The sequence below is a fragment of the Nicotiana tabacum genome, chromosome 19 (genome assembly GCF_000715075.1).
Source record: "Nicotiana tabacum cultivar K326 chromosome 19, ASM71507v2, whole genome shotgun sequence".
NCBI lineage: Eukaryota > Viridiplantae > Streptophyta > Magnoliopsida > Solanales > Solanaceae > Nicotiana > Nicotiana tabacum.
In genome coordinates, this window is record NC_134098.1 from 83,848,076 (window position 1) to 83,862,669 (window position 14,594).

Consider the following 14,594-nt stretch of genomic DNA (forward strand, 5'->3'; position numbering starts at 1 on the left):
TATTGATAAGTGGTGATTTTACCATTTATTTTAGTTTCTTTTCTTTAGTTTTTGTGTCCTTTAATTATAAAATAAGGTAATTTATGGTGTGCATTGCTAGATTTTCAGGTAAATGAAGTCTCGAAGAGAGTTGAAATCAAATGAAGCGAAATTGTGCAAAAAAAGAGTAAAAGAAGTGAAAATATTTCCAGTGATCTCGCATCTGCGAGAAAAAGGGCCGCATTTGCGGAATGAGGCGTGTAAGTCTGGAACTGCATCTGCTCTAGACAAACCGCTTCTGCAGTTGCGCTTTTGTGCTCATTTTGCCGCTTCTGCGGAATAGCCACTTCCACCAATTTTCGCTTCTGCGAACAGGAATCCACATCTGCGGAACCGCACCTGCGAGGATACTTCCGCAGGTGCGGTCAATGGGCTTCAGACCTGCACACTTATGTCATTTCACATTTTCTTCATTCCAAACCGACCTAGAAGATTGAAAACGCATCTTTGGCGGCCTTTGAAAGTCTCTGCACATCTTGGGCATCTTTTGGAGTTAGGATTCTTGCACACACACTTGGGTCTTGAAGATTTGGAATTTTTGGTTGAGAATTTCTTACCCATTTATATTCAATTCTTCATTTTCTTGCTTTGTATTGAATATCTAAGTGTGTAGTATTTTTTTCAGCATTTAAATCTTGTTTATGGGAATATTCATATTTAAAGTATGGATTAAATACCTTGTTGTGTTTATGTATTAAACGATTTTTATTTATTATGAATTGAGTTATTGTTTCTTTAATTAATCTTGTTATTGAATATTTCCAAAGGGATTAGCTAACCCTAGGACTCACCCATTCACTTCGAATTAATTTTGAAAAAAATAATTCAGGGTTAGAAAAGATTAATTAACAAGAACTTGAGGCGTTATCTCTCACTTTATAGATTCTACATAGGAATAGGATTGAACTACTTGTAGCCATATTCGGGTGTCCTTAACCTCTTAATTATTTTAGGGATAATTCAATTAGGAAGTCTTATTAGTCTTCGAAAGAAGCTAATATAGAATTATTACCCGAGGTTAATTAATAATAAACTCACTCATATTTATAAAATCGTGAATAATATTGGATCGTTACTTGAGTGTAATTTCCAATGCATCCATGCTTGTCGTCATTGATCATTTTACTTGCCTTTTAGGTTAGTTTATATTTTTGCAATTAGTTATAAATATTTGCTCAAAATATTTCTAAGTGTTTGGCTTAGCATAATAAGTGATAATTCTCTTACACGCCTAATCGCCTATATATTGTTCTATGTGGGATTCGACCCCGACTCATAGTTGGGTAAATTATATTGCATGCGACCGTGTCCATTTACTTTTTAGTTGTTGATTTGGACGTCATCAATCCTTGATTTTGAACTCTGAATTGAGAAACAACTTGAGGTCCAATTGTTCACTAGAATCATCTCCTGTAATTAGTAGACCATCAATGTAGACTGCAACAATAGTGGTTCTTCCTTTTATTTTTTCAAAGAAAAGAGAATAATCGTTGAGAGAATGTGAATACCCCTTAAAATTCATGGCAGTTGTGAGACTCACATACCATTGTCTTGAGGCTTGATGCAGTCCGTATAAGGATTTTTTCAAAAGGCAAACATGGTTGGGATGGAGGTGTTGTGCATGCTGGAAATTTCATAAAAACCTCTTCTTGTAAGTCACCATGCAAGAATGCATCGTTGACATCTAATTGAAAAAATTTCCAATCTTTCTTGACTGCAATTGCAAGTAGGCCTCTGATTGTTGTCATCTTGACAATTGGGGAAAAAGTCTCATTGAAGTCTATTCCTTCCCTTTGTGTATATCCCCTGATAACCAAACGTGTCTTGAACCTTTCCAATGAACCATTTGATTTGTACTTGACCTTGTAAACCCATTTATAAGGAAGTGTTTTCTTGCCTTTGGTCAGAGGTACAACCTCCCAAGTTTAGTTAACCTCAAGTGCTTCCAGCTCCCTGGCCATTGCCTCTTTCCACCCAAGGTGTAAAATAGCTTATGAGTAAGAGATGGGTTCAGATAGATAGAAAGTGGAGTTGATAATAGACTGATTAGAAAGAGAAAGAGCAGTGAAGGGCATAATAGGTGGATCAATTGGTGCAGAGAAGCAAGAGTTAGTGAGTTCAGTTAGATAGACAGAATTACAAACATAATCATTTAGATAGGATGGTGCATTGTATGTTCTAGAGGACTTTCTAGGCTCAGGAATAGAAATAGACATTTATGATGTAGAGGTTGAAGGAACAGGTGAGTGTGAATGTATTTTGGAGACTGTTTGAGGTTTGAGTGATAGGTTGGGTGAAATGGAGTGTGATCTTTGAGGTGAGGGAGAAGGTGTTCCGGAGACCGGTTGAGAGTGTGATGTGCAAGGTGGAGTAGAGTGAGGGGAAGAAGCCAGAGGTTCTGGTGAATCAAAATGTGGTGTAGAAATGACAGAGTGTCATTGGTCATGATAATAGGGAAGATCAGTTATGGAGAATGGTTGAGAGAGGCAAAGGGGTACAGATCCTCATAGAAGTGAACATCTCTTGAGAATGAGATCTTCTTGGTCTCCAAGTCCATGACTTTGTATCTCTTTTGGAATATAGGATAGCCTAAAAATACACATGCTTTTGCCATTGGCTCAAATTTACTTCTTCCACCACACAGAGCAGATGCATAGCAAAGACACCTAAAACTCCTTAGTGAATCATAAGTAGGAACATGTTTGTACAAAACAAAGTAAGGTGATTTCCCTTTAAGCACTTTAGAAGGTAACATGTTGATTAAAAATGTAGCTGTTAGCAAGCATTCTTCCCAATAAGAAATGAGAAGTTTAGATTGAAACAATAAGGCTCTGGCAATCTCCAAAAGATGCTTGTGCTTCCTCTCAACTATCACATTCTGTTGAGGGGTAGCCACACAAGATGTTTGATAATATTTAAGATAAGCAGCCTCTTGGGACCCTATTCCAAGCTCAAAGGCATTGTCAGTCCTAAGTTTCTCTACTTTCACTCCAAAGTACATTTCCACCATTACTAAAAATTCTTCAGAATTGCAAATGCATTACTTTTGGTACTTATTAGAAAAGTCAAAGCCCCTCTGCTATAATCGTCCATTATAGTTAAAAAATATTTGATTCTGTTGTAAGTTGGTACCTTATAAGGTACCTAGGTGTCAACATGAATTAATTCAAATGCCCTTTTTGGTTTAATATGACTCAAAGAAAAAGGAGTTCTAGTTTGTCTATCCTTGGGACATATATCACAGAAGCATTAAGAATTGGAAGAAAATGAAATAAAAGTGAGTTTCTTCATTGATGAAAAAAGGCAAATGCCCTAATATAATGTGCCAGAGGTATACATCAGAAATTGCACTTGCAGAAAAGGAAACAATGTTGAAAACTGACTAAAAACTTTTTGATTTAAAGATGAAACTATTTTTTCTTCTGAAGAAGTCCTAACTCCACTAGGCTCCAAGATATATAATCCTTCCCTTACATTACCAAAAACTTGAGCCCTATTCATTAAAGGGGGCTGCAACATACATTTATCAGAAGTGAAAAAGAGAATAGAGTGAAATTGAAAGCAGAAACTATTTAACGGATAATAAATTATATATGAAACTAGGCACATGCAACACATTTTCTAAGATAAAATCAAGAAGAATAGATATCCCGCCTATGTGAGTGACAGTAACCCTAAAAGAATTTGGCAGATTTATATGTAAAGGGACAGAAAATGGTGACAAAGATATAAAAGCATTTGAATCAAAACACATGTGTTTTGGGGCTCCTAAATCAATGTAGTAGAATTGTAAACTGAAAAACATAAACCAGAATACTTATTAATAGTACCCGCCACTACATTTACATTGATTTCTATACCATATTTTGCCACTTTAACTTATTCGATCAGTTGGACTAGTTGGCTGAATTGACCCTTTGAAAGGTGATGGTTAATGGTCTCATTATAATTGTTGTTATTGTCATATCCCTATTTTATTGAGAAAGTCCCATTGCTCCTCACTTGCATTTGATTTCTTTTAGTGAATTCAAAGTCTTCTGAAAACCCTATGATTCTGTAGCAGTCACTCATAGTGTGTCCTACCTTCTTGCAATGGGTACAAGACACATTTGGGTTGAATTTGGTTTTCTTTCCTTTGAAAGTTGAACTCTTTTGAGATGTGTTTGTTGCCTTCTGGGAGATGTTTCCATGTTTTTGTTAGTGTCCATAGGTTCTCTATGTTTGCTTCCCATTCTTTTGTGAAAAATTTGCATACCCTACAAAGTTATTTTGATTTGCTACCATGAAAGAAGAAGAATCAGTAGAAATAAGAGGATTAGCATAAACTTCTCTTTGATTTTCATCTTGTAAAATAAGTGAATAAGCATGGTTGATATTTGGTAAAGGGTTCATAATCAAAATGATTACCCTTGCCTGTCCATACTCATCATTTAGTCTTATTAGGAATTGAATTAGCCTCATCTAATGATTTCTCCAATTTTTGTTTTCTTTCATAAAACACAAAGACAATTGCATTTTACATCATAGTTGAGTGAGTCTAATTCATCCCACAATCATTTGAGCTTTGTGAAGTAAGTTGCTATATCATTTATTCCCTGTGTTAACCTTGATAATTCCTTTCTCGAGTGATAAAGTTTAGCTCCATTGGACTGTCCAAACCTGTGCTCTAAGGTGGTCCATATATCCGCTGATTTTGAGTAGATCACATTATCCCCAATGCCTTTGGACAGTGAGTTGAGAAACCATGAAGTCACCATGTCATTGCATCTACTACATGGTTTGTATTCCTTAGAAGTGACAGCTGGGGGAGGACAAGCTCCATTGATAAATTCTATTTTGTTCTTTGCTGAAAGTACTATTAGCATTAATCTTCTCCATCCTTGAAACCCCTTGTCATCGAAGGCAGCATTGACGAGGGTCATACCCGGTGTATCAGATGATGGAGGAAGTAAGCATGATTTGGATCAATTGTTGTAGATCCACCAGAAGCAGGTTGAACCAAGCTGGTCTAAGTGGTGTCTGGCATGATTGAGAATTGACATCGAAAAACGAAGAGAAGCGGAGATGAAGAACTGAAGGATCTAGCTTATTGCTCTGATACCATGAAATAATAGGAAGAAACCAGTATTGTGAAAATTTTCTATGTAATTTTATTAACAGTTGCATACTCCCTCTGTTCCAACTTATGTGAACCTATTTTTTTTTTGGTCTGTTCCAAAAAGAATGACCCCTTTCTAAATTTGGTAATAATTTAGCTTAAACTTACAATTGTACCCTTAATGAGAAGTTTTTATAACCACACAAATACTCTGGGGCCCTTTTTGACTTGTTTAGGACCACAAATTCCAAAAGTCTTTATTTTTTCTTAAATTTCGTGTCCAGTCAAACAAGTTCACATAAATTGAAACGGATAGAGTATGTATTTATACAAGAAGAAATAATCTAAATTTGTTATGCTAGGCTACGTGTACTACTCTAATTTGTACCACTCTAACTAACTAATCAGAATATACAAAAGGAATAAAGAAAATACATTTTACTTCACATGCTCACACGTATCTAGAAATAGTCTCTAAGTGTTACAACTGTATTAAATCAAGGCCTGTGATCTGAAGACTTTGGTAATGATGAACGGCCAAGATCTCTTGTTATAGAAAGGGATAAAAGACTTTGGTCAATACAATTAAAGTGTAGTTCCCGTTTCTTGTTCTTTTCACCCTCTTTCTTCTCCTCTTGTAAATATGGCATATGTAACATAAGAGCTCATTCCAGCAATCACTAAGACATTAGTAATGAGTTGCTTCGTTTCAATTTTCGCAAAAGGAGAAAAAAATGGCATGAAGATTATACTACCTTACTAGCGTTCCAAAATAGATTTATCGATATCATATCAAGATGATTATTGCTAATTATTCGGCAAATTTGACAGTTTGATATGAGTTGATTTTCTGTTACGTAAATGGCCAATTCAGTGGCTATTTCATCGGCTGCAATAGCTATAATAAATATTCAGAAAATGTCTCTTTTTAATTGACGAATATAAAAAAAATCAGAAAATACTACAAAGTTCGATTCACACGATCTACACCCTGGTTCATACAATGCGCCGCTGGGCTCTTGTATATGTAATAACTTGTGTTGAATTCAATTAAATATTGATGGAAACAAGCAGGCACATCAACTAACTCCTTTTAGATACACAGAAATTTGAGGTCAAATTGGGCACGGTTCCACTCCTATGCTATTTCATTCAAGTGTCATGTTCTTTCCAAAAATTCTTACTTCATTATCGTCGAAAAAATAAATTAGTGTTACCACTCAAATACTGTGATTAGAATTTAGACCCCCATGAAAAGAGACCCAACGACAAAATAGCTACTGTATTCTGACATATTTTATGGAAAATTAAAGAAAGGAAAACAATTAGGTAATTAATTGAGTACAATATAAATGGTTATAAATTGCGTTCAAACATTTGATATATAGACTATAGTCCAAGGAACAATTTCCGAAAACATTCCTAAGGTTAAACAAACGATAAAAATTAGAGACATTAATATGTCCTTTACTTGAGCTCAGTTACGTTATCTTTGTAGCATAAACATGTGATCAGTCACGGAGATTCTTAGAATACAGATATATATACTGTATACTGTAGGTTGTCCCATGTATCTTGTGTGGCATGGTTGCAAAGTTATATAAACTTAAATTTTCTGTAAGAAAACTTAGGTCTGTGATTCAGCAAAGCGTTAAGAGAAAAATGAACTGTCAATCTTCGTTTTTCCTCTTAGGACTCTTTCTCAGCATAGCTCCCTCGTTTGCTGCTTATGGTATGGTCTTTCTCTTTCTCTCTTTCTTTCTTTGTTTTGTGACAATTTATTATGGATTTGAAAAAGTTTGTTTCTTTACATATTCCCATTTGGATGTTGGTACTCTATATGTTTAATTAACATGTATGTATGTAGCTACAAGTAAAAGCTGTTTTTTTTTTGTTTCATGGATTTTATTTCGATGCAGAGGGACCTATTTACGATCACTCTGCATATACTGAGGTAACATTTTACATGTTACTAGTACATCTATGAACTTAATTTTGCACATTTTTCCAATAGCTGTTGAATTAACTGTTCATCCTTTCTTGAAAATGATGGTCAGTTATGTTGCTAAAACTCTCTCATACATACATATATTCATTCTCAAATTTGTCATGGCATTACAAACATGTAATGGGAGTAATATTTACCAGTTATCAGTCTTTGTGTTTTTTATAGGTTAGGTACAGATACTTGATGCAGATTCAGCTGTGATAAAGGCAAGCCTAAAAACAGATAATGGAACAGTTAAATGTGTGGGAAATGTCATTGCTAGGCCAGGGTGCCGGTCATTTTTAAAAGGTGGATTTGTGCTTGATTTTCCTTCTTCTTATGCTCTCGTCTTTCCAGGTATGTGCCTTAGAAGGGAAGTTCAAGTATTGAATTTCTATAAGTTTCTAATAATATCATACTTTGGTGCAGAGATCAGATAGGGCAATGTTAAATACCTCTATAACTAGTATTTCTTTGCAGCCATTTACTTACGAACAATGGAGAAAAAATCAACAAGACGCAATCGATAAAGTAACTCCTACAACTCCATGCTTTTCATTATTGTAACATTCATTGACTTTGTGTGTACTTACAATAGTTCTGCTAAATCCAATACTAGGAAAGAAAAAGGGCAGCAATTATACACATATCAGATGTGCACGGAAATAGACTGCCCGGAGCATCAATCATAGTAGACCAAGTATCTAGAGATTTTTCACTTGGTTCTGCCATCAGAAAAACAATTCTTGGAAATCCATCATATCAGGCAAAATGCTGATCAAATTTTCTGTCAAGACTTAGGAATGTTAACGATCAGCCTCATATCGAAGGTGTTTGAGTAAGCTTATAAGTTGGTTCAGGTAAGGGCTTTTTGTCTCTGTTTATTTTCAGTTTCAGCATTTTTACTGAAGCACGTAACTATTGATTCACAAAATCAGTTTCACCATTGCTACTGAAGCATGTAACTACTCATTTACAAAATCAGTTTCAGCACTTAAAAATGTTTTTTCAGCATTGAGCTACTTTTAATCAGCTACGCCAAACGAGCTCATATTAAAGTGTGTGAACGACTAAAACTTGTTACAGAAATGGTTTAAAGAGAGATTCAACGCTGCGGTTTTTGAAGATGAACTCAAGTGGTATTCAACAGAACCACAACAAGGAGAAGTGAACTATACAATACCTGATCAAATGCTGGAATTCGTTCGAGCAAACCAAATCATTGCCAGAGGCCACAACATATTCTGGGAAGATCCAAGATTTGTTCCTTCATCGCAATTTAACTGGTCCAGAGCTAAAATCAGCTGTTAATTCCAGGATTGAAAGTTTGATAAGTAAATACAAGAATGAGTTCATTCATTGGGATGTTGACAATGAGATGCTTCACTATGATTTCTATGAACAAAGACTTGGTACCAATACTAGTCTGGAGTTTTTCAAAACAGCACAGAATTTAGATCCCTTAGCTAAATTGTTTATGAATGACTATAATGTTGTAGAGACTTGCTATGACATGAATTCCACAGTTGATGCCTACATTTCCAAGTTGAGAGATTTAAAACAAGGTGGAGTATTTATGGATGGAATTGGCCTAGAAGGACATTTTACAGTACCAAACCCTCCCCTTATCAGAGCAGTTTTAGACAAATTGGCTACACTTGAACTTCCCATATGGCTTACAGAAGTTGATATCAGTAATACACTTGATAAATAAACTCAGGTTAGGGACTCAAAATCTCTACAAAATAGAGTTAATTTCACGTATGAACACTGAACTTTACTTACATCACAAGAACTATTTTTTGTTCATGGTAAAGTACCGAACTATGTGTGAATTGCTCAGAAAATAACATTGATCGGAAGGTGAAATTTCGGGTGTCAGGTTTATGACATGTCACCCCTCACGTCGAGAGGCGGATCAACCTTGAGAGCTACGGGTTCACGCGAACCCGATAGTTTTTATACAAACAGTGTAATTTTAATTGTGTTCGAAAAATTCACTAAATATCTATAAATGTTTGAAATTAACCCAGTTACTATTGAGAATTTACTCGAGGTCGTTGTAGTAACCTATAAACATTAAATCATAGATCCGCCTTTGCCCACGTAAGCATTTTGTCACTATATAATAGATCAGAAGATAAAAAGGAAATCCACCGTGTAAATGTAATTACATTTTAATGTTTTTAACGTGACAAAAGATAGTTTATTACTTTTCTCTATTAAAAAAAGGAGTAGTTTATTACTTTAATATTATATAGTAGACAAAGTTGAGTAGTTATGCTTGATATTATCCCCGCAGGCTAGATATCTAGAGATGGTTTTAAGAGAGGGATTTTCGCATCCAAATGTTAATGGAATCATGCTTTGGACAGCATTACATACTAATGGATGTTATCAGATGTGTTTGACAGATAACTATTTTCATAACCTTCCTGCTGGGGACGTAATCGATAACCTGCTGAAAGAATGGCAAACTGGGGTGGTGAATGGTCAGACTGATGAGCATGGCTCATTTAGCTTCTCTGGGTTTTTAGGTGAATACAGTCATATTTGGTAACAGAACAGCTATTTCAACATTCTCACTATATACAGGTGCTGAAACCAGGCACTTAAATGTTCAATTGTGATGGTGTTACTTAGATGTAATGTATGATAAAGTTTACATAGATTTTGACATGATCTTGTGAAGAAAAGTTACCACATTTTGTAACACTTTGTCTTTTTCTTCAGATAGGTTTAAGGCACTACTAAATAGTGAAGTGGCAAAATCAACTCATTAATTTTTAACTGGCACAGTTCACCTAAGCTAAAACAGTTTGGATGATCATGTTTATTGACTTGACCCTAGGAGTTGAACCCAAAATATCGAGTCAAATGGGCCAAAACAATTTAGCCCGACGGGTCAAAGTCCAAACCAAGCATGCAAAATCAACTCTTGAGACAGGAATTTATAACAATTTAGAAGAACTTGGAATTGTGTCAATTTGGAGATGGATAATTCTGTTAAAAGAATTATGGCAAAAGGCAAAACAAGAAAAATGAGAGATCATTCATGTGAGCGGATTAGGTTATAACCCATTTTGACCAAAATGTTGATCTAAGCAAACTTTGATTATATTCAATTATAACTCAATCTATTAAAATTGTTCAAATTTGTCTCAACCCATCCAATTGTTCTACTGGATGATCAAAGAAGACAGTCCACTTGTTATTTCACAGTGAAAGCAGGACAACCCGGTTTACCCTTACTACAGTTTGAAGGGTTAAGCAATCCTTTTTTTCACATAATACAAACAACATAGTAACTCACACAAGTCGATGTAATGTAATTATCAATGCAGTATAGCATAAGCCATAGCAGACAAAAGAAATAAAAGCCATGCTTGCGATTTCCGCAAAGTCAATTTTATCGCCCAATGTTGGCCCGACCATCTTTTCTCCCCTTTTCCAGATACTAATTTCTAATGCCCCAAATCAAGGGTAAAGTAAATCGCCAATCCAAATCTCAAGATATATGCTACTTAAATAATTACACACCTAACACCAACAAAATCTTGGATAATGAGAAGGGGGCCGGGGGAGAAAGAATACTGCATTACACATACACATTGAAAGGTGAATATAGGGCCAAGAAAAAGAAAAATTCATAGCTAAAAAAGAACATTAATTTATGGAAAGTGGTGGCTTACAATCTGGAGGAATCTATCAGCTTTACTGGACAAAAGGCAAAAAACCCCACTCTCATTACAAGCTACAAGAAAACAAATAAAACCAAAGTTGCAGCCAAAGCACTGAAATGCAAAGCTGTTGGATAGAGAACTCTTGCGGATTCTCCCATGGCTAATCCAGCTAAATATGACCCATCTGCTAACATAGCTTGAGACCCGGATCCGGACTGTGTTTCGGTTCCTGATCCATATTCTGTTCCGGATCCTGACCCGTATTGTGTTCCTGACCCGTACTCTAACCCGGCACCTGATCCAGAAACCATTTGGCCAGAACTTGACGATGTTCCTGTTGCAGGGTCCACAACTCCTGTCCCATCATAAGACCCACCATCACTGGGTGTAGTTGTCGTAGGTGTCGTATCTTTTGTAGATTTTTGACTGCACCATTACATAACCAAATAATGCTTGCTCATTAGCTAAATGTCAATGAAATGTACTGCTACCAATTACATCATTTACTGCAGCATTTGTCAGTTACTCTCGTGACCAAAATCATTGCATTTCTTCTTTTTAATTAATGCTAACACCAACGTTAGATGCAAACTAATGGAGTACGAAAGATGGAATTTAACATAGAAAGACACCCTTAAAAAGAAAAGAATTTAAATGTTCAAAGAACTTTATACAATCATTGTATTTTTACTCATTGTAACCCACGAACATAGTCTAAGATTCTTAGAATGCCAGTATTGTTTTAGTATTCAATTTTTTAGTACCTTGTCGTTTTCCTGCTTGTGACTATTACCTTTGCAATTGCTACTGATTTTTCCATTTATTTTTTCTCGGTCCTTACATTGTCCATATTATTTTTTGGCCTTATTGTTATTTACTTGTTCCTATTCTTTCTTTCGAGGAAAGAGTATTTCAGAACAGGTAAGGTCTTAGTATACCCAGAACCCGCTTGTAAGATCCTAGTGGGTGGTTGTTGTCGTAACAATAACTTCTATTTTGTTATTTTTATAAACGTATATATGTAATTTTCCAAAAAATTATTCAATGTGAACAAGTTTCGATTGAAAGTGTATTTTAACTTATTATAACAAACCGCTTAATTAAAGTCTGATTTTATAATTCTAACTTCGAAGGAGTTATAATTGTTGTAGCAAGCAGCTTGATAACAAATTTTACGTTTTAGCTAAAATTTTGTGGGCAATTTACAAGGAAAAAGAGTAAAAGAGTAGAGGAATAGTATTTTACCTTGGGGTTGAAGGGCAAAATGTGACCGTATAATCAGCACCACTGCAAGTAAAAGTGCTGGTTGGATCATCATAAGCGTAACTATATGATCTCGGGCAAGCAGATTTGAACATCTGCGAGTACATCGACGGTTTACAAGTCGCCGGTGTACTATACGCGCCGCTACAGCAATACTCCGGCTTGTTAAACGCCTCACACGCGCTCCTACACGCTTCTCCACCGCCACTCCTAAGCTCCGTCGGGCAGATTTGGTTCAGATCCGTAACACAACCCGTCGTCGCACACATACCCGACCCGCCCGAAGCTTCAACTACCATAGGTAAATTGTACCCGTCAACTAAACTCACGTCATAAAAATCTTGCCCGCCAGTTCCGAGAGTAAACTCCGCTAGAGTCGCCGGCGGAGCAGCTCCGGCTCCGTTGCATTCCACCTCACCGGAGCCGCAATCACCAGTTCCACAAGAACCCGACTCGGATCCATCAAATGAACAACTTGTTCTGCCCCAAAACCTGCCGGACCAACCAGTGGGTGCAGTGAATGTACGTGAAGAGTCTTGCGGAAGTTCAAATCCAGTGCTTTGTAGAGTTGGACTACCTGCATTAGCAAGAATACCTGGCCATACTGTGTACTCACATTTGTTCACAAATGTAAATGTAGCCCCTAACACACCTGAAAAAGAGAAAAAACCACAACTTTAATATCACACAATTGCAATGTTGCATTATAGATTCTGTAAAGTACGAAAAAAGGAAGCTAATAATGACATAAGAATGAAATTTTTATTTGTTTACCTCTCGATAGAACGAGGAAAGCAAAAGACAAGCTAAGAATGAAGTGTGAAGGAGAAGAAGATGACAGATCCATGTGGGTATTTTGCTTATTCCTTTAGCTGATGAATACTAGTAGTAATGTTTTACTAGTTCAACAAAAATAAAGGGTTTAATTGTTAGATAATAAAAGAGCAAAAAGCAGAGTAATGAGAAAGAGCAACAGACGATAGCAGGAACAGGACGAGAGGGTGGGGTTGATCTTGGGCTTTTTGTTGCTCTACTCTCTGTTTCTGTTGCAGATGATAGTGATAAGGAAGAATACTAACAGAGTAGAGTTAAAAAAAATTGAGAAATGGGAATGAGGTTTGGGTATTGTAGGACTTGTGAATGTAGGGTTTTCAGTGTTCATAAAACAACAAAAATGATTTTTTGTAAGGAAAAGAAAAAGAAATGGGAGATGTAAGGAATGGCAATGTCAGTTGGAAGATGAATAATTCAATACAGACTTGAGAGTATAGAAATTTGTTATTTTCTGTAGAATCTTTTCTGTGCACAATGCTTTATGTAACATTTTTAATTGTATAATATGCTCGTTATTTAATACACAATATGCGATAAGGTGAAGTAATTTAATGCTACTATAGTCCTATGACCTAGATCACTGGACTGTTGGGACCAGATGTTTCTTACCCGGTGTTAAATATAGACCGGCTAGCCCATTTGGGCCTACTTTATCATCAATAACTTATGGAAAATTGATATGAGGTAAAAACATAAATAGACAATATTTAAGAAAATATTTTAAAAATCTAGCAACAATAGTTATTTTACTAACATGGCAACTAAATAATTATATTTTTTTAATAGGTACAATAAATTAAAAAGAGGATAAAAATTAATACTCCCTAAAAATAAGCAAATTGAACGAAAAATGGTAACCTCCATAAAATAAGTAATTTTGATATTTACTCTTTTTCAAATGTTTGCTAAAATTTTATTATTTTTATCTCTCATCTAAATCTGGTAAAATCTAATTGCTTTATCTCTCACCGAAATCATGGTAGTATCTTACTTGTATAATAGGATATACTAATATATTTAGAATATATTATAGTTGTATAAATATTATTTGTATAATATACTACTTGTATAGTATTTATATAGCATATATAAATGGTATATACATATGACATAATTATCTAATTAATTATACGATGGAGTATTTTATTAATTATTATTAGTATATAGTATTATATTCTTTGGATATGCATAATACATAGTTCTTTAACCATTTATTCGCCGAATACATAAGGAATATACACAACATATATTCTGAATGTGTGAAATTTTATAATCTAATTTGACATACTTTTGTTGCATAAACATAACTATGCAAATACCATATATATTATTAAATATACACATCATATATATAAATAGTACATTTTATATATAGGAAATATATGTGGTATAACTTGTATATATATGTATATATATATATATATATATATATATATACACGCATCATATACATCTCATATATTAATAATTTCAGTCTTCCCTCCCACCTTCGCTTTCTCCATTGTATCCCCACTTCACCATGTCTCCTGCATCCAATTCCATGGCCATCAAAGAACAAAGAAACTCCAAAATCGGCTCTACACCACCATCAGTTTTCGTCTCAATCCCACTTTTCAGTCACTTCTTTCCCAAAAAATTCGTATCCGCTATTTTGAAAATTCATGAATTTCATTATAGAAGATAGAGAATC

General features: G+C 35.1%; 2 protein-coding genes and 1 pseudogene across 2 annotated transcripts; 1 reads left to right on the forward strand and 2 right to left on the reverse strand.

The window, feature by feature from the left end:
• Positions 1-4,592: 4,592 nt before the first annotated feature.
• LOC142173571 (uncharacterized) lies at positions 4,593-4,961 on the reverse strand. The gene has a single exon (XM_075239190.1). The coding sequence runs from the start codon at positions 4,959-4,961 to the stop codon at positions 4,593-4,595; it is 369 nt and encodes a 122-aa protein (XP_075095291.1).
• A 1,838-nt stretch (positions 4,962-6,799) lies between these two features.
• Positions 6,800-9,754, forward strand: LOC107794558 (endo-1,4-beta-xylanase 5-like; annotated as a pseudogene).
• Positions 9,755-10,751: 997 nt separating this feature from the next.
• On the reverse strand, positions 10,752-13,492 carry LOC107794555 (thaumatin-like protein 1). Its single transcript, XM_016617051.2, has 3 exons — positions 12,845-13,492; positions 12,053-12,722; positions 10,752-11,233 (listed from the first exon to the last, which is right to left on the reverse strand). Exons 1-3 carry the CDS (start codon positions 12,915-12,917, stop codon positions 10,879-10,881), a joined length of 1,098 nt encoding a protein of 365 aa, XP_016472537.1. The 5' UTR covers positions 12,918-13,492; the 3' UTR covers positions 10,752-10,878.
• Positions 13,493-14,594: the final 1,102 nt, after the last annotated feature.

What these genes read in the sequence shown, in the direction of transcription:
- LOC142173571 (XM_075239190.1), bottom strand. Translation starts at nt 4,961, where the DNA reads ATGACCCTCGTCAATGCTGCCTTCGATGACAAGGGGTTTCAAGGATGG.
- LOC107794555 (XM_016617051.2), bottom strand. Translation starts at nt 12,917, where the DNA reads ATGGATCTGTCATCTTCTTCTCCTTCACACTTCATTCTTAGCTTGTCT. An exon ending in TTTCCTCGTTCTATCGAGAG is followed by an intron (nt 12,723 to 12,844) that starts GTAAACAAATAA and finishes TCTCTTTTTCAG; the next exon opens with GTGTGTTAGGGGCTACATTT. An exon ending in TTTTGCCCTTCAACCCCAAG is followed by an intron (nt 11,234 to 12,052) that starts GTAAAATACTAT and finishes GTAATGGTGCAG; the next exon opens with TCAAAAATCTACAAAAGATA.